Raw genomic sequence first — 26,004 nt, forward strand, 5'->3', positions numbered from 1 at the left:
TTTTCAGCTGCTTCAGCAAAGTGTTATTTTATTGCAATGAACTGTTTGGGTTTTGATGCTTATGTAGTGTAGTTTAGCCAAGTATAGCTATTGGCTCATAGATGTTATTAAAACTGGCTGCATAGTTACAGAAATAGTGAAAGAAAGCTTTTAAGTGATTTGGGTAAAATAAAATGTGGTGTCTGTACTTTTTCAGGTACTGATTACAATCAGTAGTAGTTAAATCATTTGTTCTGATCCACAAAATGTATTGAATTCTGATCCCTGATGGCTCTTAGAGAAGAGGCTGAGGTATTCAGCACTGTTCAAGCAGGCATATTGTCATTATTTGCTGTTACACCCTGACACCCCAAATTCCACACAGCAATTTTTATTTATACGTCCAAAAACGAAGATCAAATTGTCACACTATATACAGATATTACATACAATGTTTATACACATATTACATAATTGTACAAGAAAAATATACATAAAAATGTAAACTTTTGTATACAAAAAATACCTTAGACAAATTAAACAAGGACCAATAACAAAAGGTGACTAGATTATTATTAGCTCGTCCTATCATTTTAAAAACAGTTATACAGTACATTCAATGAGTATAGGAATTTGTCAGCCATCGTTCAGATTTCAAGCAGGTTCGAGTGCCAACAGAGCCCTGAAGATGGGTTGCTTTAAGGGGGTTGACTGTGCAGTAAATCTTCTCATGCTTTAAGTGAAACACAGCAGGATCACCTTCTTTGTGAGTAACGTTCCAGCTCTATAAAATCCTAGATTAGTGTAACTACAGGGAGACAACTTCATGGTAGGGGTAGAGTGTTTCCTGCTCACATTATTTCTTACACCAATACATCAACAAACTGCTAATTCTTGAATTGCTCTTCCAGTAGCTAGAGCTGGTTTGAGGCCTCGATTCACTACTAGAACACAAGTCTGCTGGAAATCACTGATGCTACAGCACGACCACAACTGTGAGGTGATCCCATGTGATAAATGGACGATTAAAATAAGTATGCTTCAATTTTGATTTGTGCAAAACTAAACACAAAAAAGGACAAAACAAAATGTTCCAGTATGCTTACTATCATCACATTGACATTCTCATTTAGCCTTTTCTCTTTGGACACAAGCTTCCATGGGGAATCCAGTTAAGTCACAATGCAGGTCATAGTTGTGTTATTTCGTGTTCATGTTCATGCAAACACCAATCTTGCAGCCATAACTGCTAGCTGGATTTTAATAGCTATCAAAAATACTGTCCGACATAATCACAGCCTTTTTTTCCAAATAAACAACAAGACCACACCAACAACAGTCATTCAACTTAATTTAAATATTAATCACTAGAATTTTGATAGCCATTAAACCTAGTGACAGGTACACCACAAAACTAGAACTCCACTTGGTTTCCTGCTATATATTTTTTTTAAACCTCATAACCCGGTTTAACCATCGCCACTCAGTTAACCCCACCATTAAAACCCAATTGCTACTTCCAAATCCAATTTCTACTCTATATAACACATGACAATATGCGATAATCATTCTGTCTAAAATCTACCAAAAACCCATGTTTTACCGTCATAGCTGAAGAAGAGTTTAAATAAAAAAGAGAAATAACAGGCCAGAATCATGTTGGGGGAGAGAGAGAACTTCCCTGGGCTGCCTCTCAGGCTGAGTGACGCAAGGCAGACTCGAATGCAGTTCAGCGAATGTGCTGGCAGCTGGCCTACTGCACATGCTGAGTTTAAACCTGGTTGACGATTACTGTGAAACGCTGATGAGGAGATGACGTCTATGAACACAGTCCTGCTCCATAAAAATTGCACCAAAGATCCCAGCACAGCAGAGGCAGGGTAATTTAAGGTGATATTAAATATTTATCCATGCGCTCCTCGTGTCTATTAAAAGACTGTTCGGCTCTTGACTGAAGGAGAAACCTCACTAGGCCATTTTACTCTAAACCTAATAAGCACCATAAAGAGGAACATCCATATATATATTTGGTGAAAACTCTCAGTATATATGTAAGATTTTTTTCATTACATAAATGTAAAAGCTATTTCATATTTTACGTAAGCGTTCCATATTGGTGTAGAAACACAGCCTAGCTTTAGTTCTGCTATAACCAGAAAACAGTTCAGCCTTTAATTACTTTGTTTTAAAATGAGAAACATATCTCCCCCCACACACACACAGACTGAGACTTCCACTATGCTTGAGCTGTCCAGGCGCTATGAGGTACACAATTTGAGTTGACGCACGGTTCAATACTGTGATGAGAGAATATGCTGATGCGTTTTATTGCTTTGAGTAACCAGGTTTTCTCTTCAGCTGTCTGTGAGGTCTCGGAACAGGAAAAGTCTACAGCCCAGGCTAGGTCCACTGAGTTAGCTTCATCTGAGTGTCTGCATAAGCTGATAAAATTATAAATATGTACAGTGCAATATAAAATCTTCTGGATAAAAGAAGTTTGGCTAATTCTCGCATTACTGGACACCCCCACTGTGATCAGATTTTTAAACAGAGATGCGCAGTTGAATAGACCAGAGACACATGAATACTTCTACCACTGTCCAATTCCACTGAACAAAGTCTCGCATGAGAGAGAGAGAGAGTGAGAGTGAGAGAGAGAGAGAGAGAAAGACAGAATGAGAGATAGATGAATGACGGAAGCAATGATGTGGGTGAGGCAGTAACATGGTGACAGCTTTGAGACTGAGAGTTAAAACTGGGGCCACTGACTGAGGCAGAGACACAACTCGGCACAACAACGACAACGTCATCATGGTAGGAAGAGTCTCTTCAGCTTAAAAAAAAAAATTAAATCAAATAAATCAAATCCTCCCCAGACACACTCCTACAGACTTTTTCCCCACAAAAACAAACACTGAGGCACTGCACACAAACCAACTAAACAAACCAGTACACCTCTACGTGAATTGACAACGGAAATAAATGATCTCTTAAATTAGACGCATTTGTTATAAACACAAACCCTTTTTCAGATGTCACAGGATTTCCTACCAATAACATTATTCGATGCTTCACCCTGACTATGATGTATTTGCAAAAACTGGCCAACATATGTCTTGAGACTTAATAGACAGAAAAAGAAGACTGGTGTATGCAAGATCAGAATTAGAGAGCTAGACAAATAAATCAAATTGACCAGCAGGAGCGTACAGCAACCTTTCTGGCTGAACCCTGAATAAAGCTTTGCTATTGGTTTGTGTGCAGGCCTCCCTTTTCCGTTCACTTGCTCTGCTGGAAGGGAGGAGCTGCCCTGTTGGCACTTGCAGCGGTGGCACTGGCGATGGTGAAGCCTGTAGGGGGTGCTGTGGAACTGTGGCTGGGCTGGAGGTCTTTAGGGATGCCGCTATGAGAGGCCAGCTGGTGACCAAAGGCTGCGCTAAACTGTGGGAGCTGCAGTTTGGGCTGGGTGGGGGTGAGCAGGTCTCTGGGAGAGTTCGAGGGGGACGTGGAGGGGGCAGGGGGTGATGTGAGGCCTGGCTGGGGCAGGGCGGAGAGTGCCGCTGTGGGCTGAAGTGCTGCGGAGCGTGTGTTGGAGGGAGGGGTGGAAAGGGAGGTGGAGAGGAGGTGAGTGTCAGGGGTTAAGAGGTTACCGAATTGTGCTGGGTCTGTGAGCGAGAGGGGTAGGTTGCTCCAGGAGGCTCGAGGAGCACCTGGTAAGCCGCCAAGAGGCACCTCCAGCATCAGCGGAGGCTCTGTCTGGTAGGAGCCAGCGTGAGGGGAGGACATATGGTCACTGTAGGGGGATGGCACATGCTCACTGCTGTAATGGCTGCCCGGTGGAGAGGGCAATGGAGGCTCAGCTTTAGAGAGGGTGGGGTGAGGGAACGTTCGCTCGGTCAGTGTGCTGTTGGGGCCTGCAGGGGGCACCACCGCCGGGGCTGAGGCTGCAGGTGGCCGGGGGGATGGCGAGGGTGGGAAATGATCATCTGTTGAGGTGTGAAGGAGATTATCTTCGAGTTCCAAACTGGAAAAGTTGTCTGATGCTATTCGGCCATTCAAGAGGTCCCCCATGCCTGCTGCCGTGACCCCCGATCCAGAGAACACGCTCATGGTGCGATGGTCGACCCCGTCAGCCGGTGCCAGGTCACCCATAGAGGTCAAACAAGCCAGCGAGTCTGGATATGAACCCATTGCCTGGAGAGCACGCACCAACTCCTCAGCTTCTTCTGTAGTGGGCAGCAACTCCCCGTTCTTACCTAAAGACAAACAGATACCCACACACTTAGAAGTGCAAGTGATGCTGATCATGTCAATTATAGGCGACACTGATTCTTTTTACTTATTCTTTTTTTTCTGATTCTGTTACTTAAAAAAAACCTAGAATCTATCAATTTCAGATTTCATTCAATTTCATTATCTGAAATTGATAAATTAATAAATTATACAAATAATTGTTCCCTGTAGCCCTACTAATATTTTCAACACCTGTGACACTTTTACAAAATCAAGTCCTGGGTATATACATACCCTCAAACAGGTCAAAGTCCTGCAGGTCATCAGGCAGTCTGGGCAGCACATCTGAGAAGTCTTCCTGATTTAACTCCAAGTCATTTGGAATGTCTGCTATGTCACTGGTGATGTCATCAGGAAGCTCATCTGCACTGAGGTCAGGCGTAGATGGACTCCTGAGGAAAAAAACAAGGAAGCATCACTGGAAATGTAATGTCTTAAACCATGATGGAAAAAAAAAAGATTCATCCAGCTGCTGAAAGTACAAGGTTGGTGTCTAAATGTGGATACCTGAGGCTTGCATGATGGGTAGGCAGTGCCAGTGTGGGGGGCATTGGCAGGTTGCCCTGTGGCAGGGCAGGAGGGATGGGTTTCTGTGGACGCCGTGGTCCTCTCCTCCTTTTCTTCTTGTGTTTCTTTGTAAGCGCTGGTGGTTTACTCTTCTTGCGTGGCCGCCTTTGCTGCTGCAACTGCTGCTGCACTCGCCTGTTCCCATCCCCACGCAAGAAATTATCCTACAGGAACATACACACTTAGTTGAACTAACCAAGCCTGTCCCAAACAACATGTCTCAACACCCTCAGAAACACATTTTAACCCATTTAACATTTTAACCCAAACATTTTATCCATTTTTAAATCCACACACACATTTTAAATACACACACACACACACACACACACACACACACACACACACACACAAAGATCAACCCCTGAAATCACCATTTTCTTGGCATGTTCGTCACAGAGAGGCGTCTGGTGTGTGATGTCGAAGACGGGGACAGAACACTGCTGTCCATCAGCAAATCGAGCCGTGCAGCTGGAGAAAAGCTGCTGGGAACGGTTTAACAGGATATCTACGATGGCATGGAGTTATGGAACACCACTGTTGTCAACACAGCACCACACTCCAGGCACAATAGAAAAAAAAGCAATATGTAACAAAAGAGGAACTGGCGCACATGAGAATATGGTCTGATAAGGCACATTTCATTTAAATATACATCTGTTCATATCCAAATTACAGTATTAACTTCTAAAGGATTAGTGGAGACCAATTCAAAATGCAATCTGTCAGTCTGCAGGAGTTTGTGTGAGACTGAAGGATACGTTGGAAGCAGTGGCGTGTGAAAGGCAGAGCTGGACTGCTGCAGGGCTGACCCTTGGTGCTTCCTGTACACACAGCTTTTTCCACTTCCTGCTGCACTCCAGGCCTAGAACTGAAAACAGTGCAAAAAAAACATGTAAATACAAATCGGACACAAACTGGAGAGAATTACAGACTAATTGTCAGATGAGTTAGCCTTGGTGTGCCACTATATGTAAAATCTGCTTGTTGACACAATCGTATAATGAGGAAGAATTTTAAGACAAAGAGTGTATAACATATGTACATGGTAAACCCCATGTTCAGTGTTTAGTCCTTATGCAGAAACAATTATGAATTATTTGATAACTGTTTAGCACATTCTGTAGCATCCCACAGAGTTCTGTTTTAGGGTTCATAAAGCTGATGCTAATTGTGGCAGTAATGTACACACTCTTTCCCATTAGGACACAATGCTGAGATCAACATTGTAACAATATAACTACTACTATATTGATACAATACAGCACATGTAGTGTTAACAGATGACTGAAAATTTAAGAAACAAAATAATTGATTAAGCAAATGGATTAAATGAAAAAATAAATAAATAAAATATTCTGCTCATACCTGTTGGAGGTGCGAGAGGTTTTGCTGAGCTGTTGGATAAGTTCTCCAGTGCAGTCTGGGTCTTTGCTGGCTGCATGGAGAAGGGCTTTCCTGAAGACATATCTGTATCTCCTCTGACGCATGGCAGCTCTCTCCTCTCTACAAAGGTGCTTGTAGCGCTCCTGCAGGTACGTACACAACCGAGCCAGTCGAGAGCGCCGTGGCTGCACACCTTTAGAAAGAGAACTGATACAAACAGAGAAAACCGTCAACTATGGCGTCACCGGATTTCTCTTGAGAGTCTGGATGTTTGATATGACTGAGAGATTGTCTCAACTTCTTTAGTACTGCTATATTTCTCAAACTTTCAACTCAGGCCTAGACCTAATATGGCACATTTATCAAGCTCACCATCAACAGCTAAGGTAAGAAAAGATAACATTGTTCTGTAGCGTCATCAATACAGACTTTAGTAATGTTATGTTAACTGTTCTTGGCTCAATTTAACCTAACATTTGCACTTTAGTATGCTTTTTTGTTTTTATGAATTCCTTACTGATGGTGAAGACTCCCTTCCCGTAATCTCCAGGCTTGAGGTGATGAAGGAATTCTCTCGTCTGAATCTTCATCCTCATCAGCACTGTCCTCAGACCAGTCCAGCCCTATGCACAAATAAATGGGTTGATATTAGGCTACTTACATACCCCAATAAAAAAAAACTTCATTCACTTCATAAGTAGTACACATTTATTTATTATAACTGATCATAATATGCTCAATTTATCCTGAAAAAAGGCTGCCGCACTGTCTGTTGGTCTCAGCCCAAATACTGCCTGTACACATAGTCCCTTGCCTGTAGATCATTCTACATTCTTCACACTTTATACAAAGAAGAATCTTACTTAGGAAACACCACAACATGCCATAACTTAAAGCTAAGTAGCTACTGGAGTAGCTGCCCATTGCATTCCCTGACTCTTCGAACTAAAGTAACTTCCAACTTGTTTTGCTGCTCAAAGCCTGCTGGTGTTATTCAGACTGATGGCTAATAATCTCTGCAAGACTGATGGTGATAGTAGTTGTGTGTGGGTAAACTGTTACATCTGTTAAATCTATTACAGCATTACCAAGATGAGGAAAAAGATCTCCATGCTCTCTGTGTCTCTGGGCACAGAGCTGCACCAGATGCTGCAGCCTCTGCAGGCAGGCAGGGGGCGCTGTGAAGGCAGTGGGTCTCATTGCCACTGGACGGCGCTGTGGGCAGTCCTGGGTAGCAGGTGGGTGACCAGAGGGAGTGAGGATGATTTTGCGGGCAAGAGGCTGGGTCTGTTGGCCTGCTGCAGGAGGCACACTGGGCACCAGCGAGGCTCCAGTCTGAGCTGGGACTGGCTTGCATAGCAGACCCTGTGGTTCCCCCTGCTGAATGTATGGGGACAGAGTGGTGTGTAGGGTAGACGGGGGAAGTCCCGGCGGCTGCGGGGGAGGAGGAGGAGGAGGCAGCGGAGTTGGTGGCTGCGGTGGAGGGGGTGGTAAAAGTGGAGAGGTGGGCAGTGTGCAGGCCACTGTGACTGGGGTGAAGCGTTCTGAGGTGGGGGGAGGAAGGTCAGTGTCATGAGGTGGCCCTTGCTGCCCGAGCACTAGCCGACTAGGTGGTTTCCTCTTAATGATGGGGTTCTTCTGCACAGCACTCTCTCCTCCATCAGCGTCCTCTTCATAGAAGGCAAAGGGGTCGAGCAGATCTGTGTCAGGGAGGGTGAGGGGGGGCAGGCGGGTGTAGGTGGGTGAAGGAGGCAAGCCATCCAGCCCATTGGAGGTTTTGAGAGCCAGAGAGGGCACGGTGATGTTCAAGGCTACGGACTCCAATGCATCCTGCTTTTTCTTGCGTTCTTTCTTGGGGATGAAGCCCAGCACTTGCAGGTGGCTGTTACAGTATCTGCAAGAAAAAAGGGTTAATCCCAAGGATGTTAAACTACAAAAATGAAGAAGGGACGTACACTTCGATATCAAGGTAATTTCACTTTGCTGACTGTAAGGTCAAACATACAATGCGAGTGATTTTGATGTATTTATTGATGCATTACATATCAATCTTTTTAGTTGAATTCTTAGTCTTAAAATATTGCTGAAAATCTTTCTTGTCATGTCAGATTTGAGGCCAATAAATCTCTAAATTTCATTTCTTATTAGAAACATGAATACAGTCTATGCACATTTTCACTTCACTGATGCATACTGCAGCTATACTTCCAAAGAGCATGTGAAATTGTGTGTAGAGATTGTTGTTAAAACCCTGCTAAACTGAACATTATTTACACAGACACTTGAAAGACCATGATTTATAAATCTTCATTTACAAATCTCAATCATGTTTGGAAATATATGCATAAATAACAAACTCAAAACTGGAGCATCTTTCAGGTGTAGACAGAGGAAGGACAGGTAACTTCTAAAGGAAACTACCACAGTAATAAAAACACCTCACCTACGGTCCTCAGCTTTGGGGATGGGGTTGGTGCATCGCTGGCTGTTGTACTTGGCCACATATTCACATTGTTTAAACGGAGCTGTCTTGTCCTCTAAAACATGCCTTATGCAGAAGGCATATCCGTTAAGTCTGCGTTGCTTGCAGAGCTTGGGGCTGTATGAGCACAAAGGCTTATTGTCCACCTCCGAGAAGTGTATGTGTTTCCCCTCATACATCACGTGACTCTGGTCCTTGAAAACATCAGCTGACAAGAAAAAAGCCGGAAAGAGAGTATAAGCTTAACATAATTAACTATGTACTTCACACCACAGGACAACTCACATACAAATATGAAGTACAGGGACATGTACAGCTACACACAGGCATTTACATACGTCCAGACTCCTCTGTTCAAATTATATTTTGATGATTTTCTAAGCAAAGACAGGTTAACAGATCCCCTACTGGAAACAATTAATTCTGCACATTTTACGGTACAATTTTGTTGTGTTTACATATATTAAACCCGAAGAAAAGAACTTCATTACATACAACATTCCCATCTTCATCAAGTTCATCTCAGACACATGATATCAGACTACAGACTGCTCTGACACTGGCAGTTTATTCCCTAGGCCTGTTACTTCCACTTACAAGACCTGGCTTGATGCTTGAGCAGAATAACAGAATAACCGCTTGAGCTGGTTTCCACATGATCACTACAGACCTTTGGATAATAGCTCATTCATACAGACATATATAGAGATATCTGATCTGTTCCTAAAAACAATGATGATATTTAACGTATCTAGTGTCAAAGAAGAGACAAGCACATAGGTACATGCAGTAAAGACAATTTATTTTTATTTATTCCAATAATTCGCCTTATATTAACCAGTTTTACATGTATGATAAAACGGATACAACCTAATGCAGCACTACTTGTCACAGGTCAGCTATGCACTCACAAAATGCGACTTTGTCCAAGCAGGTATCATTGGGATTGGCAAGTGTAAATCTAGGAATTACAGTCAGACCACTGGGCTCAGACTGGACTAACATTACCCAGAATAAAAAACTCAGCATTAGGGTAACACTCTACCTAATAGATTTACATTAATGCACACGTTTTGGGTTATTTTCTTACGATTTTACCTGGCTAGACAGCTTAATTGACAATTACACTACTCCATTAACACTAGACCATGCGAGGAATAGACGTGCTGTAAACAGTTTTCTCGTGGACGGTAATAATGTGATGCTCACCATATCTATCATGATGCTGAGGGCCATGTCAAATTCTTAACCTTACTAGCTAGCTATAGCTACTTTCTCTTGGTTAACCAACACAGCTGTCAGAATAAGTTCGTAGTTTCTTATGCATCCAAAAACAACCAATGTTTTGTTGTTGTTGTTTTTTTATTATCGGTGTTACTTAGCTAACAGGAGAGCTTAAGGTTTTGCTTCCATATCAATGTAGCTACTAATATCTCTATAAATGTGTCCAATGAACTAATCTGTAGATAGCATAGCTAGCTAAAACAACCAGCTTGCAGATAACGTTAAATTTGAGGTATTTGCTAACGTTAACCAGCAACCAAACTGTCAGCAAATATGCATGTACATTAGAATGTATTTTATTTAATATCCTCTATAGTATGTTAAATTGCTCTGTAAAACATCACAGGGTACTCCAAATCATGTTAGCTATGGAAGCTAGCTAGCTAGCTATCATTTGCCGATGTATTTTTGCTAGCTAGCTACTAGTGCTAAAAACAAAGTCGCGGGTATCCAGGAAACGGACACACACACAACTCGAGTTTAATTTTTACCTTCCAGATACTATTTTCACATCTCAGTTTTATACCGTTTTATCATACTGCATGTAATTACCAAACAGAAAATGTTAGCTAATTAACCGTAGTTATTATCGTTCCACACAAAGACGCAGGGATACGTAAAGGCCCTTTTTGCACACCGGCCCACAAAAATGCTAGCTAATTATCCATGTAGCATGCTAGCTAGCTAGTTAGTAGATGCTTTCGAAAACATTTACATTAATACGGGCTTAAGAGCAAATGTCTTGGAAATACGTGTTGTGGGTGTCGAAGAAAAGAGCATCTGTCTAATGAGTGCTTTACCATGTAGCTAGTACATGGCTACATGGAGTAAATAGGAAGAGGATGTCAACCGTGGCCCGTGGTAGCTTGCCTAACACCGGCCCTCGAGTGGCAATCTCGCCGCATTACAGTTCTCAAAACCGGCCGTGTCTGTAATCGACAGCCCGGCTGTAAGATAGTTGCGCTTACCTTCAATTAGTCTAGGCGCTACGAGGTATTCGCTCCGGATAGACTGTGGAAATGCCTAATTTAACCAGCGGCACCAGTTATGCATCGGTACTCGGTATGCTACGGAAAATACTCCTTTTTGAAGTCGTACGCCATGAATTTTAGAGCAACGAGGCATTTAAATGTATTTTATCCTCGGCTAACATTGGAAGTACGGGCTGCTGGGTTTTATTTAGCTCGGTCCTCGGTAGACTCCTTACAGCACCACTATCGGCACTGGGGGGACATGACAACAACCCACAGCTCGACAACAACCTCTTCTACCATATTGGAAGTTGAACTAGCTAGGTATTAACAAGCGGAATAATAAACCATCGTGTACATCCATTTCACTGAGCTGTCGAAGTTTTGTGGGAGCGAGGGTGTCCTGAGATATCCAGCAGCTACAAAGGTTGAGTGTGTCCTACAAAACATTTTGTAATCCTGATGTGAGACCCACACACACGTCCTCTCTGATGCCTGCCTAACTTCTCTGTGTGTATTGCTCACTGCCTGACAGAATACCTCCGCTTTCTTATTGACCACTCACTGCTGCAGCGTGGAGGAGGCTTGTCAATGGGAGGACACCTGAAAACTCCACGGCAAGTCACTATACACTTTAACCAGGAAAATAAACTTACTGAAAATCACAAGGACACCACTGCTAGCAGAATAACACAGGATTTTTTTTCTCCTCGTTAACACAGGAGTTTTTCTAAGTGCTCCTTTGTAGTCTCGTTGCACTGTAGCATACACAGTACCCTGTGTGCTAGCTAAATACATACTCGTGTATGTATTTTAAGTTATAATAAATGAAATACTGGAATATGTGAGTTTGGATTTTTACAGTCTTAATCCATTTAGTTATTCTTAAAGACATTCATTTTTATAATTTTATTGCATACTGGTACACATCTTGTTCACATTATATAATGTACGAGGATTGTCTTTGTGAAGTTTCTATATATTATCTATACAAATATTATTACTGCAAAAATAACTAAGAACCTAGTTGCTAAAAGTCACAGTTTTAGGGTAAAACACTAGGATAATACAATTATTTAATTGTGCGTATAACTGTGCGTGTTTGGGAAATACATTTTCACAAGTACTTCGGGTCACAACAGTTCTGTAACAGGTGTGTTTAAGGTGCTAGTATAAAGTGCAGGTATTTTTGGTCAGCAGGTCTGTACTAGAGTATTATCAGCCTTCAGCAGATGTTTGGCTCCTCTACAGCCTGAGCTCCTTCTGTCACAGCCTTTACACACTTCGCCATCGTCTGAGAGGCTCGGCTGATGGAGTCTAAGGACAAACAGACAAACAGGTAGACACATACCTGCATGCTCATGTAGAAGCGTGATATTTATCTGCATTCACACATACATACAATTTAGGCAAATATGGTAACGAAAGGTATTACAGCAACAGCTTACCTGTCATGTAGAAGTCTCTAACAGTTAACTGAGGAGGAATGAGTGGTTCAGAGAGCAGAGCCTGATTTACACCCTGATGAGAGAGATCATATGCAAAGTAAAATTACAATGTGAGTACTTTTTTAGGAAACAACAACAAAAAACATACATATTAATACAGGACTGGTACATATATCACTTACTTTGGACAGCTCATTAGCCTGTTTGAAATAATTGGCCTCCTCCACATCATCATAGCGTACCAGATTGGGTGCCACCTGGGCCAGTCTCTCTCTCACCTCATCCAGTGTGTCATAGGGCAAACTGACACCAGCTAGCTGTGCACACACATAGGTCCACACTTTATTACTGAGGCTCAGAAGTAAAAGAAAATTAAGTACTGCCAACAGAAAAACATACACAATCAGCTAAAAATATTTTCTCTGTTAACTTAAAGAATATAAAAAAACATGGTGTCAAATAACAACTATCATAGTAATATTTAGTAAAAAAGGTACAGCAAAACATGACTAGCTAGGGGACCTTTTACCTCTGAAATGGCACGGATGATTTTCCAGTCCTCTCTGGCCATTCCTGGAGCAGTCACTGCCACATGGGTCTGTTGGGCACGGCCTTCGGTGTTCACATATGTCGCACATTTTTCTGTGTATGCTGCCCCCGGCAGGATAACATCTGCCACTGGAGCGCCAACATCTCCATGATGGCCTGTACCAGAGACATACCAATCACTTATACACTCTTTATTAGTGTAATGTGATGTGTGTGTAGAAAATTGTCTTAGCCCCTTCAGTGACAACAAAGTGAACAAAAAGGTTGAAAAGTGAGTCACTGACCCTGATAGATGATGAAGCAGTCCTTGGGAAGTTGCTTTCTGGAAATACAGCCAGCATCGGCACCAAGCAAGAAGAGCACGTTGGGTGGGTTTTTCCTAATGGCATCCACTCCTGGCTTATATCCCAGATCCAAGGCTGCCACTTGACTTGCCACCCTAAGCACATATTTACATGTATGACTTTGGGCAAATGCTCTTATCCAGAATAAAGTACACTTTATTAATTTTACAAAGGCAGGGAAATGTAGTGTTAGGACTGTTATAGTACAGTATGGTGACCTTGTCAAAATAGAGAATTAAACCCTAGTTATCCATTATGTCTTATAGACTGCAAATCATGTGCAACTTTCTTTGTGTTGGGGTCCTCTACTAATATGGCAGATGAAAGCAGGTACTAAGATATAACAGAGAATAATGTAGTATACCTGTGGAGAACATTGAGGACCTTCCAGCTATCCTCTATGCCACTGGTGACACGAGCTTTGTGAGCAATAGCAGATACAGCGGCATGTATGGCAGCACCGTCTTCCCTCTGCAGAGCAGCACTCCCTACCACCACTACAGGGCGCTTTGCTTGGGCCAGGACCTAAGAGAGGACAGGCAGTATTTTGGACGGGCAGTTTTAGAAGATGGCTGCTGTGTAAATATACCTACTATACTATGTCTTAAATTTTAGGAATCAGAAGAACTTTAGGAGTCTTTTTACCTCACTAAAAGGATGCTTCCCTGCCGCAATCTCTTCCAGAACCTGAGCCGAGTTCCCCAGGTGATTATACGAATAGCTCAGGTCCACCTCATGCCCTATTAGTGCCACCTGTAGCTCATTATGCAGCCAGCTATAGATAAAAGAGAATATAAATAAAATGATCCTCTTTCTGTTCTGATCTACATTTCCACAGTACTAATAAATCACAGAAAGGAAGCTCCTAAACTGATCACAGGTCAGTAACTATATAAACAAAACAGTATTTGCAGACGGCTTATGTTCTGGACATATCATTTCCCCTTTGAAAGATGGTAAATAAGATACGACTGTTGTACTTAAACATGATAGCGTAACTGGGTGTGAAACATTAGCATTTGACAAGTGTTAAAAAGAGTCTCAGCTGAGCAAAAGCATGCTTCCTATCTGCCTCATATCTCCTTCCTGCCATAGTTTACCTCTTCCTAATGCGAGCGTTAAAGAGAGGAGCCTCATATCGAGGGTTTGTGCCGACAAGCAGTAACAGGTCGGCTTCCTCAATGCCACTGATGCATGTGTTCAGCAGATAGTTTGAGCGCAAGTCAGTCCTGTTGGAAAAAATATATACTTTAAATTATAGCTCACGCTAAACTAAATACTTCAAAACTCTTTTGTATTCATCAGTGTTCCACCTTACCCTGCACCAGCCATGGGAAAGATTTCCTCCGTACACAGGTTTTCACTGTCAAGGCGGTTCAGCAGGTCTTTCAGAGCAACAAGTGATTCTGCATCCACCATTCCTCCTGCTATGGCTGCAATATTACTGCCCTGGGACGCTTGTAGCTACAACAGACACAGCAAAATGATTTCTCAGCGTATTTGACATTTGTTATCGTAAGGCAACAGAACAAAACTATTACCACTATTAAGAGGACTGGTCTTGACCTCAGGAACTATAAATGGGTGTGACGCATTTAATAGTGAGATGACAGTGACTCATACCACCCCTGCAACCCGGGTCAGGGCTTCCTCCCAGGACGTGGCCCCCAGCTGTCCAGACGCATCCTTTACCATGGGCTGTGTGAGGCGCTGCCTCTTTAACCCGTCATATGCAAAACTGTACAGAGAGGAAAAAGACAGTACCGTGCAAACAGTTGAACAGATTTATTTAGAGATGTGGACCTGGGGAATTAATATGTTCTCTCCCACAAGATATTGAGAAGGTCAGCAATTTTATAAATGATCTAGCCAAACTTGCATAAGTAAGTAAACAGAAAGGAGTGACTTTATGGAGAATTACAGGAGACTGGATTTTTCCCAATCATCTGAGTCCATACCGAGTTTTATCAGAGATCCACTCCTCGTTGACGTCCTCATTGAGTCTGGGTAGAATTCTCATTACTTCTCCTCCTCTAGTGCTCACCACAATATTACTCCCCACTGCGTCCAATACGTCAATGGACTCTGTCTTCCTGCCAGAGAAAATATATGTCTCAGGCTTACTGCAAAGCACTTGGCATGCTTGGAATGCGACCATTTATGAGAGTGTGTGTGTGTGTGTGTGTGTGTGTGTGTGTGTGTGTGTGTGTGTGTGAGCGTGTGTGTTTTAGAACAGTTCTTCTGTACCTGGTCTCCCATGGTCGGGAAGTGAAGGCGTAAGGTTTGGATGTGAGTGCTCCAACAGGGCAGATATCAATCACATTCCCAGAGAGCTCAGACATAAACATCTTCTCCACATATGTGCCGATCTCCATGGCATTACCCCTGCCTGTAGTACCCAAATCTTCCACCCCAGCAATCTCACTGGCAAACCTGAAAGCAATGCAGAACATTTACATATAGATGACTACTATATATACATATTATGCAGTGTTCCCTCATTACTCCACTGTATCTGCAGTTCAAGATGGACATTTTTCTTTTTAATGTATAGAAAATGATGAGTCTTTACTTCCTCCAAATTATCTACTTCAATTGATTAATATGTTTTCTTCTTAACATTTGATTTTGTTTAAAAGGAAAACTGACCTTAAGTAAGCTTTTATATTGAACTTAGTTACATAATTAGTAATTATGTAATTACAATGTATTTGGTAAAACATAGCATTTTTGCATCTCATATTTCAGTTGATTTAAACAGTGGGAAGTGTCTTTTTAGTGGCCTCACCGGACACAGCGAGTGCACTGAATGCAGCGGGTCATAATGGTTTTGATGAGAGGGCCTATGTTCTTATCCTCCACAGCTCTCTTCGCCTCAGTAAACCGACTGCGATCACTGCCAAACATCATGGACTGGTCCTATGCAAAAAATATATATATTCACAACATACAACAGCACCAACATTTCAGTGTCCTGCGGCAAATTACTAAACAAATATAAGGTTGAACATATAAAAAAATGAATGCTGTCAGATTTTGCACATAAAAACTAGTGGAACCTTATTATTATTAATATTATTATTATTATTATTTAAACAAAAGACAGAATTTTTTAAATTCCCACCTGTAGGTCACACTCTCCTCCCTGATCACAGATAGGGCAGTCTAAAGGATGATTGGCAAGCAGGAACTCCATCACTCCCTCCCTGGACCAGCCAGCGACACAAACAGTCAGTCTCTGCTTAGTTATGTTAGCATCCATTCATTATGGTGGATGATTGAGCAGCAATGATTAGAGACAAAGGTTTAGGATGTACATTATATAATTGCTTTCTCTAGGAAGGAATCTTATCTTACCTAGCCTTCCTGGTTTTCTCTGAGTCTGTGAGAATGTTCCACCCTTTCATGACAGGCATAGCACATGCAGCTACCGGCTGTAAGATTCATTGTTTGAAAGCCATCATGTCAATGTTTTAATCAAGCATGTTAAGAAAGCACGGTCACTACAGCTTAAATAAAGGTGTTATTTTTGAGGAGACTCTAGAACATGCATTCACACCTTTGGAGATTTCTCTATCTCCACCAGACACATTCGACAGTTCCCTGCCACAGACAGGCGCTCATGGTAGCAGAAACGGGGTATCTGTACCCCCACCTTCTCACATGCCTGCAAATATTCATGATGTGAATGGCCTTTACATTAACATATAGTGTACATGTATAGTCAAATATAGTATACTACAGTTGGCATTAATAATGAATATGTACATCTGGTGTGTTATTCATCTGAGGAAAATCTTTTTCAAATGTTTGAACGGTTCACCTGTAGCACTGTGGTTCCTGGCTCCACCATCACTGGCTTCCCATCAACAAATACCTCAACCAAGTTACTGGAAGGTGCTGTGGCCACAGACCGAACTGAGAAAACACACACACACACACACACGAGAGACAGAGAGACCAAACCTCAGTCAGCATTAGCTAGCTAAATCAGTACCAGTGCCTTAGTTTGAACAGCAAGAGGCCATTTATTTCTTGGCTCTCTTAAGAAGTTAGCTACCTGGAACTGATTCAACAAAGCCTTGGGTTCTTTAATCCAACTGTAAGATAATCTCATGAAAGCGCCCAAGGTACAGAAGGTACAAATCTGCTAGCTAGCTATAAAGTACAAAAAAAAGAGAGACATTTACCGTAGCTGGGCTTCGCCTGTGCCACCCCAGACACTGCCCGCTTCACCGCTGGCAAACGCAGCATGACTGATGACCGATAACAACACCACCACCATTAAACACTAACCGCAATAGGCTCTGCGCTAAAAGCTGCTAGAAAGAACATGGTCAGATAGATGGTCACAGGAATTTGCTTTTTTACCTCAGAGATGTATGAAGAGTGCCGCGGGTGTGTAGCTATATAGCTATTTACAGCTAACGGCCTGTGTCGCCAAGTTTATCGAGCACAGTGACTCTGGACCGCGCTTGATGTCGCAGTTTTCTTATTCTGCAGCGCCAACCGTGTCAAATCCCTCCGCTGCCCAGCCCAAACTACAGCCCTGGCAATAAGAGGATTAGATTAACCGACCTGGAGCGGGCGGAGGACGAGACACACTTCTTTATATGAAGAAGAAATTGTTCATGTTGATGCAGTACAGTAGCCTGGACGTTAATCGCTGTCGCAAAAAGCTAGCGGACAACGATGCCCGACTCGTGAACGAATCGTTCTTTTGAATCGGATCTTTTTAATGAACCGGGAGAACCGATTAAAAAGTTCCGCGATATTTAGCATACATAGTCTGTGTGTGAAACGTAGCTAGCTAAGAAAAACTGCCTAGTCAGGATTAGGAGACAGGAAGACGCCCAGTTATGTCTGAATTGAAGTTAGTCTCTAATTTAGTGGGCGAAGATGCTAAATGCTAATGGCAGCACAGCTAGACGCTCATGTCTAGCAGTGAGCCGTCGATACGTTTGCGACGTCAGGACGTACAGTAGCCCCCCTAATCACTGTGACAGTGTGGACAGCCCGGCATCGAGTCAGCTAGTGCTAGCTACCTCCAGGTTCAGAGCTGGGGTGTTTAAGTGGTAGTACAGGATAATATTTTTTCATTATATGTAACAACATAATATCAGCGTATAATTATACATTATAAATCTAAAATCTTTGAATCGACCTTTCATTAGTTGAAGCTGACTGTTGAAGAGTTTCCATAAACTGGATCCGACAAGGAAAAAAACACAAATGTATAAAATAATCTACAATTCATATAACGAATCTGCATATAAATGTTATTTGGGGTGTGATAATATTAGGCATAATTCACTATGTATTTAATGTTTATGGACACCCCTTGCTGACACAGATGTGCAAAAAGCCCCAGACCCCCTCACCCCTCACTCAATGCAATCAGATCCTCACATCAAAGTCTAGTAGAAAGTCTTCCCTGGACAGTAGAGACAGTTAATCCAACAAAAACTCTTTTAATACCTTTGATTTGGGAAGAAACAATGCATGAGCAGGTGTCTCAATACTTTTGTTCATATAGTGTATATAGTATAGTGTATATAATATATATATAAAATGCATATGTTGATAATGTATGTATATATATATATATATATATATATATATACATGAATAAGTATTTTGAAATTGCAATGAGCTGCGAGTAATAGCATATACATATATATATATATATATATATATATATAGAGAGAGAGAGAGAGAGAGAGAGAGAGAGAGAGCACTGCTATTATATGCTTCTCATTGCAATTTCAAAATACTTATTCATGGTCTTCACCACAGTGTGGACTGAAAATTTCAAAGATGCCTTCTTGTCTTGTGAAAACAGCTCAAGATAGCTTAATAAACTCATACCTAGTGCAAACACACTTTTTTTTTAGCACCTTTTTACCTATAGTTGCATAAACGTTTGTTACTGCCGTGACTCATCTGAGGGATAGACAACTCCCAGTCTGGAATAACAGGAAATAGCAAAGATTGCATTGAAAATAATCCTTCGGAAGAAGAAGAAAGCAATCTTCGAAAGCTATCAGTCAATGAAAAAGAAAGGTTATCCAATCCAAACCAGTACATTTAGAGGCCAATAGCTAACTGAAAAAGAGTGCTCTATTGTTCAGTAATGCCTCAAGGACATTCCACTACAGCTTCTGATAACCCTCTCACCTCTGTCTCCGCTGTTGATGGCATAAGGTAGTTCTTGCCTTTATCCATCAGCCTTGACCACAACCTTTTGTTTTGGTACATTAGTGTACTTACTCTGGCAGTCCTTCATCTATGATAAGGTTTTTACATTTAATTTACTGATGGTTAAAAGGCTAAATGTTTGCGACATTTATGTAAAAATCACTAAGTGATATCTTGCTGTTCCTGAATCAACCTTTTTTTTCTTACTTTTTACAAGCTCTCATGCTACATTAACAAAATGAGTCCAAACAAGAAAGCATAACAGGTTTAAATATTGATGTTTGGCTTGTATCTACAGCAACAGTGGGATATCCTGGAAGCATAGGCAGTGTGTCCTTTATGTCCTTTATGATAGTAAAGTTTTCTTTGGTTCCTCGAGCTCATTAATCTTTTAGTGATGTTAAAAAAGACAAGGATTGCTGACCAAACATCAATTTTCTAAAAAGGAGGGTTTAGTTTCCAGCCCACAAACAATATAACTGGCCAGTTATATTTAAAAAAAATGAAATAATGAATTCAATAATTAATAAAACTCATATTTCTAGTGACACTAAATGTAATTTATGCCAGATAGAGAACTAAATCACAATAAATGAAAGGGTGAAAAGGTCCTCAGCAAAGAAATTCATCCATCCACTGTGGTATTGATAAAGTCAATATTGATAAACTCTTTATTTCAATAAACATTCTTCTTAGTACAGGAATGATCTACTTAGCATTACTTAATCATTTCAGTAAAATCAATGAATGTTAAAATAAAAAAAGAACACAGATGTCAATTTAAACAAGTGAATCTCATTTCCATAATTTGCTTTTCCTTCTTTTGCATAAATGTTTCTTGTTTCCATAATGAAGCCAATCATAGGTTTTTGGCAACATGCATACTCCAGTAAACTCTTGCTCTTGCTTTCACCCACTGTGGTTGCAACAAATGTTGCTTGCTCAGGTTTTCCACTCTGAACAATTTATAGTCATCAGACTACCATTCCAACGCAGCTCTGACCAGCTCCAAAGACAGCAAGCAACATACAAAAACTCCCTTATTAAACATTATACAGAGAATATAAGAGAAACTATGTGCTTTTTGCATTTATAAGGTTTATAATATACACGTTTTACTGCACGATCAGTCCTCTAAAGCGTGAGCATTATAAAATAAAAGCTGGTCTTTAGGCTGAAGCCGAAGAATAGTGTTTAGTCTCCTTGACCGCTTTGTCAACTGATGCCGTAGACAACTTCAGACAGTGGACAAAACAGAGGGTTCTTCAGGATAGCAGATATCTGGGATTGACACTGACTCAGTGGCAGAAAGGCTGTGGTTGAGCTCTCTCAGAGACTTTTTAGCAATGTTCATGCAGGACCTCTTGAGAATCCCCCGTACGTTCTTACTGACCAGCACATAGAGAATAGGGTTCATGCAGCTGTTGAAGAAGGCCAGGCTAGTGGCCAGGGGGAAGCCCACAATAAGGATGGAGTGCAGGTAGAGTGAGTGGTGCATGGATAGCTCCATGAGGCTGAACATATGAAAGGGTGCCCAGCACAGGAAGAAGGTCAAGACTACTGCTGACACCGTCCTAGAGAAGCTGGAGACACGCACGTTGCTAGACTGTTTCATCCTTATGGTCAGCAGTATGGCTGTGATGCTGATGGTAGCAAATGGCAGGACGAAGCCGACTGTTGTGCGGAGCAACACCATAGCAATGTGTCTCATAGCAGCAGTTTGTCCATTCTCATCATGGAAGTTGTTGAAACACGCAGTCTTGTGTTGGTATTGCACCGTTTCCCTGAAGATTAAAACGGGACTGCTCAGGAGGATAGACACGACCCAGACCAGCGCGCACACTCCCCAGGCCCGCCTCACCGTACGGAAGGTCTGGTACCAGCTGAGGTGGACCAGAGAGATATAACGGTCCAAACTGAGCACTGTGAGAAACAAAACACTGGCATACATGTTGACTGTACAAATGAAAGAGTTCAGCTTGCACATATTCCATCCAAAGATCCAGTTGAAGTCACGCAGCACATAGTCTATGGAGAAAGGCAAGGAGAGAACAAACACAAAGTCTGCCATGGCGAGGTTCTGCAGCCACACACTGTTGATTGTCCGTTTGCTTCTGAATGCAGTCACCCAGATCACAACACCATTCCCGATGACACCCAGCACAAATGCTAGGGAGTAGACGACCACTGAGACGATATGCAGAGCCTCCTTCTGGACATAGCCACCTGTGTCAGTCTCTTCAAAGTCCCCATACTCCAGATACTCAGAACTGTAGTTATCATAATCATGTGTCTCTATCTCCATCATTCTAACTCAGAGATCTTAATGAGGCAGTGACTGTGGAAAAACAAATGCCACAAAAAGTCCTGTTAACAATTACTTTTGTCAACTAAGCCATGTATCTTGTGTTCCGACTTGTAAAAACACCATAAAATATTACAAGAAATTTAATCAAACAGTAAAAAGTAATATGATTGTCCTGTTTATAAAAGTATATTTGACATCTTTTTAGGCCATTATGAAAGTAAATGTCTGACTAAAGTTGTAGCATTTGTGAATTTTGATGAATAACAGATCATACAGTCCATGAAACTGTTTTTAGTCCCTAATCAAAGCTCATTCTGAGATATAATAACACACCTAAATAATAAAGTCTAAAACTTTAGGCTGTCTCTCACCTTGATGTAGTTAGTAGCTTGGTTCTTTAGCACTGATCCACACGTTCTGTAACATTCAGAAACTTTGTCTGTCTGTCCTGGGCGTTACCTCAACAGCTTCAGTACACTGGAATGAGGCGGAGAGAGAGAGAGAGAGAGAGAGAGAGAGAGAGAGAGAGAGGGAGGGAGAGTGAGAGAGAAAAGAAAGAAAGAGGGGTGGGATAAGTAGGATGGTATTAAAGAGACCTACACCTACACCAGCCTTGTATCAAACCCACAAACACACACACACATAACCCTGTGACCCCACAAAATCAACCCAGCATCCTGTTTTCCAGCCTCCTCCCATTGTTTGCGGAAATCTCTGCATTTAGAGCTGCACATGTCCATCATTTCACCCAGCTAGGAAAAGCCCTTGCCACAGACCAGTCATAACCAAGTCATTGCCAATATTGTATAACATTCCTTACACCCCAGATGATCCCTAACTGTAATTCAAAAACAACAAATCACTGAAGTGAATCACTTCCAGATGTGTGTGTGTGTGTGTGTGTGTGTGTTTGGTTGTTACTGCAAGACATTAAATGTTACGAGAAATGAGACATATTTAAATATTTGGTAAGGAAGTGGCAATGACTTGTAGCATGTATGAACTATCGCAACAGGCTGAGGTCAACAAATCTAAAGTTAACTGAACTTTCAGTACAGTACAGTGGCCATAGAAGCTGCACTGTTTGCTATTCGTAGTCGTAGTCTATTTGTAGTTGTAGTTCACGGTCTACTTGAATGAATGTGCTACACTTCTGAAAAAAATGAATAAGTTACTTAAATACGACATCAGTTTGGAGGATTTTAAACTGATAAACCAGAAAACATATATAGCTAAGATTTTAATTCTGTTGCTTTACATAATATTAATTTTAGGAATATCTGAATCAATTTTCAGATAAGGTGAACTGATTCTAAACTGAATTCAATCTTGGCACCATCTATTTGCATATTGGGCGTGTCTTTGCCCCTATCTCACCATCAGCATGTAGTCGTTCTCCTCAGGCAACCCTGTCATAGACGTAAACTGCTCAATACATCACGTTAGCTATCCTTTAACATTAAATGCTTATGTTTTTAGCAGAGCCATTTTTGAGAGAGTAGGTTATTATCTGAAGCGTCTTGCTTTCTTTTAACATGCATTAAAAAACATTGTTTTGTTTCTGGTTACGTTATTGGGAGTACAATAAATAAATATCAATCCTAATTTATGATTAACACCTTAATCTTTATTGGAGAAATAAATGCTTTATGTAATGACTGCAGAAAATGTCAGCTGTTTTACTGTTGTAAAGGAATTGAACTCTTTGTATCTTCACTACAATTACGCTGACCCATAAAATAACAACCACAACATAAAACAGAAGAGACTAAGGCATTGTAGAGTAGTTAAAAGAAAGGCTACTAACTTACAATAGGTCTAGTTCAGGAATAACTGCTACTCAGGTTATGAGACTACATTCGAACTGAGTGTAGGTGGCAGAGAGAGTAACTGCTAAAGCTCCTCACTGTAATGATCCTACAGTGGACTGAGTTGTGATCCATCGTATTAGTCTCACTCCAGCTCCCCAGTCGAATAGACCGTTAGAAAAAGTCGCAGTTTCTTCCAAACGAAAAGGCTAAGCCTACCTTTTTGCATGCACCGAGTTCGCAGTTCTGCTCGTCCACGTTCACTTCTCGTTCAGACTGCTGCAGGAGATTCACTCAGGCTAGAAATGTCGACAAATGCTCAAACCCTCGTCCCTTGCCTGAGACGTGCCGCTCGCGGTTGCTGAACTGCAATAATTTGGGGTTTGTGTGCAGCCGGGCTAAAGAAAGCAAATGGGGCTCTCAGCTGTACTGGAGGGCGGGGCTGTCATGACGAGAGCATCTGAGACTGCCTTTGAGAAGTCACTCATCTTAATTAATTAGCAAATAAATAAACAAACAAACAAACAAATACATATATCTCACATGAAACTTATAGTTGCTTATACAGTATTTATCTCACTCACTGAAAGCGAAATTGTCTTTCTGACAAAGAGGTACTTTCCTACTTCACTTTACTGAGGAACTTCTTTATTCTACTTCTTACTTCATACCAGCGAAAGAGAGAAATAGAGGGATGAAAAAACAGACACAGACAGAAAGAGGGTGAGGAATAGTAAGATGATGGTATTAATAGGACTGTGCCATCATCAGCCTTGAATGTATGTACACATACACACACAAAAACACTGTTTATGTTATTCAGTTTATGGACTCATTTGTTTACTGGTTTTTATCTTCAAAAGGGACAAAGAATCTGGATAGGAAAACTGGGCAAAAGGACAAAAGCAGCTGCTGCACACAAACTGTCATTGTCTGAGAACCATTCAGTCACAAGCTGCACGTCCTAAAAGGGAATACTACTGTTGCACAATTACATCCTGAAGATGTAAACAGTCATTCAGAGTGGCTTGGCATGATATACACTGTTCTAGAGAAACTCCCAAAATGTTTAGAGTCACAATTGTTCATAGTGGTGATGATAGAAACCACATGTGTGAAGAGGTTGAAGCATTACTATGCAGCATTTGTTCCTTAAAATAACAGTTTCAGAATCATTGTGCTGCTCCACTGACCTGAAATAGGTATAAAAAAAACAGCATTGCTGTCCTTGCTACTTCGGCTCTGCATGCTTCTAACTGCGGTATGCACCTTTGAAAAGGGCAGGATAGCTCTTGTGAGAACTGTGGAATGCTGCATAACCCGAGTCATATTTGTGTACAATTTGGCATGATTACTGTACCATGCAGGTTCACATGTTTCTTGGTGATTCTGTATCTCTTAGCTCATCCAGAAAAACATATAATTTAGAGGTGGCTCAAAGCACAAATTACACTGTAGGGGGAGCCCAAGAGCAAGAAATGCCAATTTTCCATAGTGTGCCTTTAATCTCCAGTTGTGCTGTTTTTGACATAATATGAATCTGGCAGTTGTCCTTTGCATTAAAACAAAACAAAAAAAAAAATACAAAAAGACACCATGAGTCGACCAGTATAAACAGATTTTGGGTTCCATTAAAAAATATTACACTGGGCCCCACAACTCTGACAATTCTGGCAAAATACCATTACAACACCCCTGGTTTAATAGCATGCTGTAGGTGACGGGATCTGTTCTGCTATGTTGACCTCTCTCTTTTTTCATTTAGTTTTAGACTAAGAATATCTGAATAAAGTGTAAAACAGTGCCTAATGTACTTCAGCTCTTGCGCTGAAAGATGCTGGGTGTATTATTATCCGTACCACATGCTGGTGCCTGTTGAAAGGCATTTGATGTAAATGTGCTTGGCCTCATGTCATGTTATGCGGTCAGTCGTCCGTACTAGTAATTTAAAGCATGTGCCTGATGTGTCTGACTTCATCATAAAGCAGCTTTGTCTTTCTCTTGTATCTTCCCAAAATCATCAACACTCGCAGTATCATATCTGAGTCCTTCAGTAGGGGGGGCACCTGGAGGTCCTGCAGAGAGGGGCTACAGTGGAACTGCTTGTACTGTTTGAGTCCAGTACTACCCTCTTTGTTTACTTAATATGTGCCTGGAGGTAGCTGAGAGAAACTGACATTTTACCCAAAAGCCTGTTCTCATAAACAGGATGCAAATTTTTTTTATGTGTGTGAGGTCGTGTATGTGTATGCGTGTGTGTGTGTGTGTGTGTGTGTGTGTGGATGGGCCAGTGTGAGTGAAATACTGCTGGTTACACACCACTACACACAGGACTTCTGTCTTTAGCATATGGCCCTCATCCCTAGTCTGGCCCTTTAATGAGAGCT

At 41.5% G+C, this 26,004-nt stretch overlaps 3 protein-coding genes across 3 annotated transcripts; all 3 read right to left on the reverse strand.

The window, feature by feature from the left end:
• Window positions 1-361: 361 nt before the first annotated feature.
• Window positions 362-11,547, reverse strand: ino80da (INO80 complex subunit Da). The gene is made up of 10 exons (XM_072685791.1): window positions 10,960-11,547; window positions 8,669-8,915; window positions 7,314-8,119; window positions 6,743-6,848; window positions 6,208-6,432; window positions 5,601-5,710; window positions 5,214-5,347; window positions 4,780-5,003; window positions 4,507-4,664; window positions 362-4,235 (listed from the first exon to the last, which is right to left on the reverse strand). The coding sequence occupies exons 2-10, from the start codon at window positions 8,884-8,886 to the stop codon at window positions 3,259-3,261; spliced, it is 2,958 nt and encodes a 985-aa protein (XP_072541892.1). The 5' UTR covers window positions 8,887-8,915; window positions 10,960-11,547; the 3' UTR covers window positions 362-3,258.
• Window positions 11,548-11,856: 309 nt separating this feature from the next.
• Window positions 11,857-18,185, reverse strand: LOC140560998 (NADH-ubiquinone oxidoreductase 75 kDa subunit, mitochondrial-like). The gene is made up of 19 exons (XM_072685792.1): window positions 17,675-18,185; window positions 17,494-17,559; window positions 17,127-17,221; window positions 16,863-16,970; window positions 16,661-16,737; window positions 16,428-16,509; window positions 16,092-16,222; window positions 15,551-15,736; window positions 15,262-15,396; window positions 14,927-15,041; window positions 14,622-14,767; window positions 14,404-14,532; window positions 13,949-14,078; window positions 13,668-13,828; window positions 13,244-13,398; window positions 12,940-13,115; window positions 12,593-12,727; window positions 12,411-12,483; window positions 11,857-12,279 (listed from the first exon to the last, which is right to left on the reverse strand). Exons 2-19 carry the CDS (start codon window positions 17,555-17,557, stop codon window positions 12,188-12,190), a joined length of 2,190 nt encoding a protein of 729 aa, XP_072541893.1. The 5' UTR covers window positions 17,558-17,559; window positions 17,675-18,185; the 3' UTR covers window positions 11,857-12,187.
• Window positions 18,186-20,149: 1,964 nt separating this feature from the next.
• Window positions 20,150-23,999, reverse strand: cmklr2 (chemerin chemokine-like receptor 2). Its single transcript, XM_072685102.1, has 3 exons — window positions 23,837-23,999; window positions 22,181-22,286; window positions 20,150-21,839 (listed from the first exon to the last, which is right to left on the reverse strand). The coding sequence occupies exon 3, from the start codon at window positions 21,807-21,809 to the stop codon at window positions 20,739-20,741; it is 1,071 nt and encodes a 356-aa protein (XP_072541203.1). The 5' UTR covers window positions 21,810-21,839; window positions 22,181-22,286; window positions 23,837-23,999; the 3' UTR covers window positions 20,150-20,738.
• Between the last annotated feature and the right edge of the window lie 2,005 nt (window positions 24,000-26,004).

The sequence above is a fragment of the Salminus brasiliensis genome, chromosome 8 (assembly GCF_030463535.1).
Source record: "Salminus brasiliensis chromosome 8, fSalBra1.hap2, whole genome shotgun sequence".
NCBI lineage: Eukaryota > Metazoa > Chordata > Actinopteri > Characiformes > Bryconidae > Salminus > Salminus brasiliensis.

Bases quoted from the DNA above. Each gene is read 5' to 3' on its own strand.
- ino80da (XM_072685791.1), bottom strand. From the start codon at position 8,886: ATGTATGAGGGGAAACACATACACTTCTCGGAGGTGGACAATAAGCCT. The intron at 5,348-5,600 runs GTATCCTTCAGT...ATGCCATCGTAG, and splicing joins CACACGCCACTGCTTCCAAC to ATATCCTGTTAAACCGTTCC. The intron at 4,236-4,506 runs GTATGTATATAC...GTTTGTCTTTAG, and splicing joins GGACTTTGACCTGTTTGAGG to GTAAGAACGGGGAGTTGCTG.
- LOC140560998 (XM_072685792.1), bottom strand. From the start codon at position 17,557: ATGCTGCGTTTGCCAGCGGTGAAGCGGGCAGTGTCTGGGGTGGCACAG. The intron at 13,829-13,948 runs GTAAAAAGACTC...GTCCTCTCTTAG, and splicing joins GGAAGCATCCTTTTAGTGAG to GTCCTGGCCCAAGCAAAGCG. The intron at 13,399-13,667 runs GTATACTACATT...ATATGTGCTTAG, and splicing joins GTCCTCAATGTTCTCCACAG to GGTGGCAAGTCAAGTGGCAG.
- cmklr2 (XM_072685102.1), bottom strand. From the start codon at position 21,809: ATGATGGAGATAGAGACACATGATTATGATAACTACAGTTCTGAGTAT.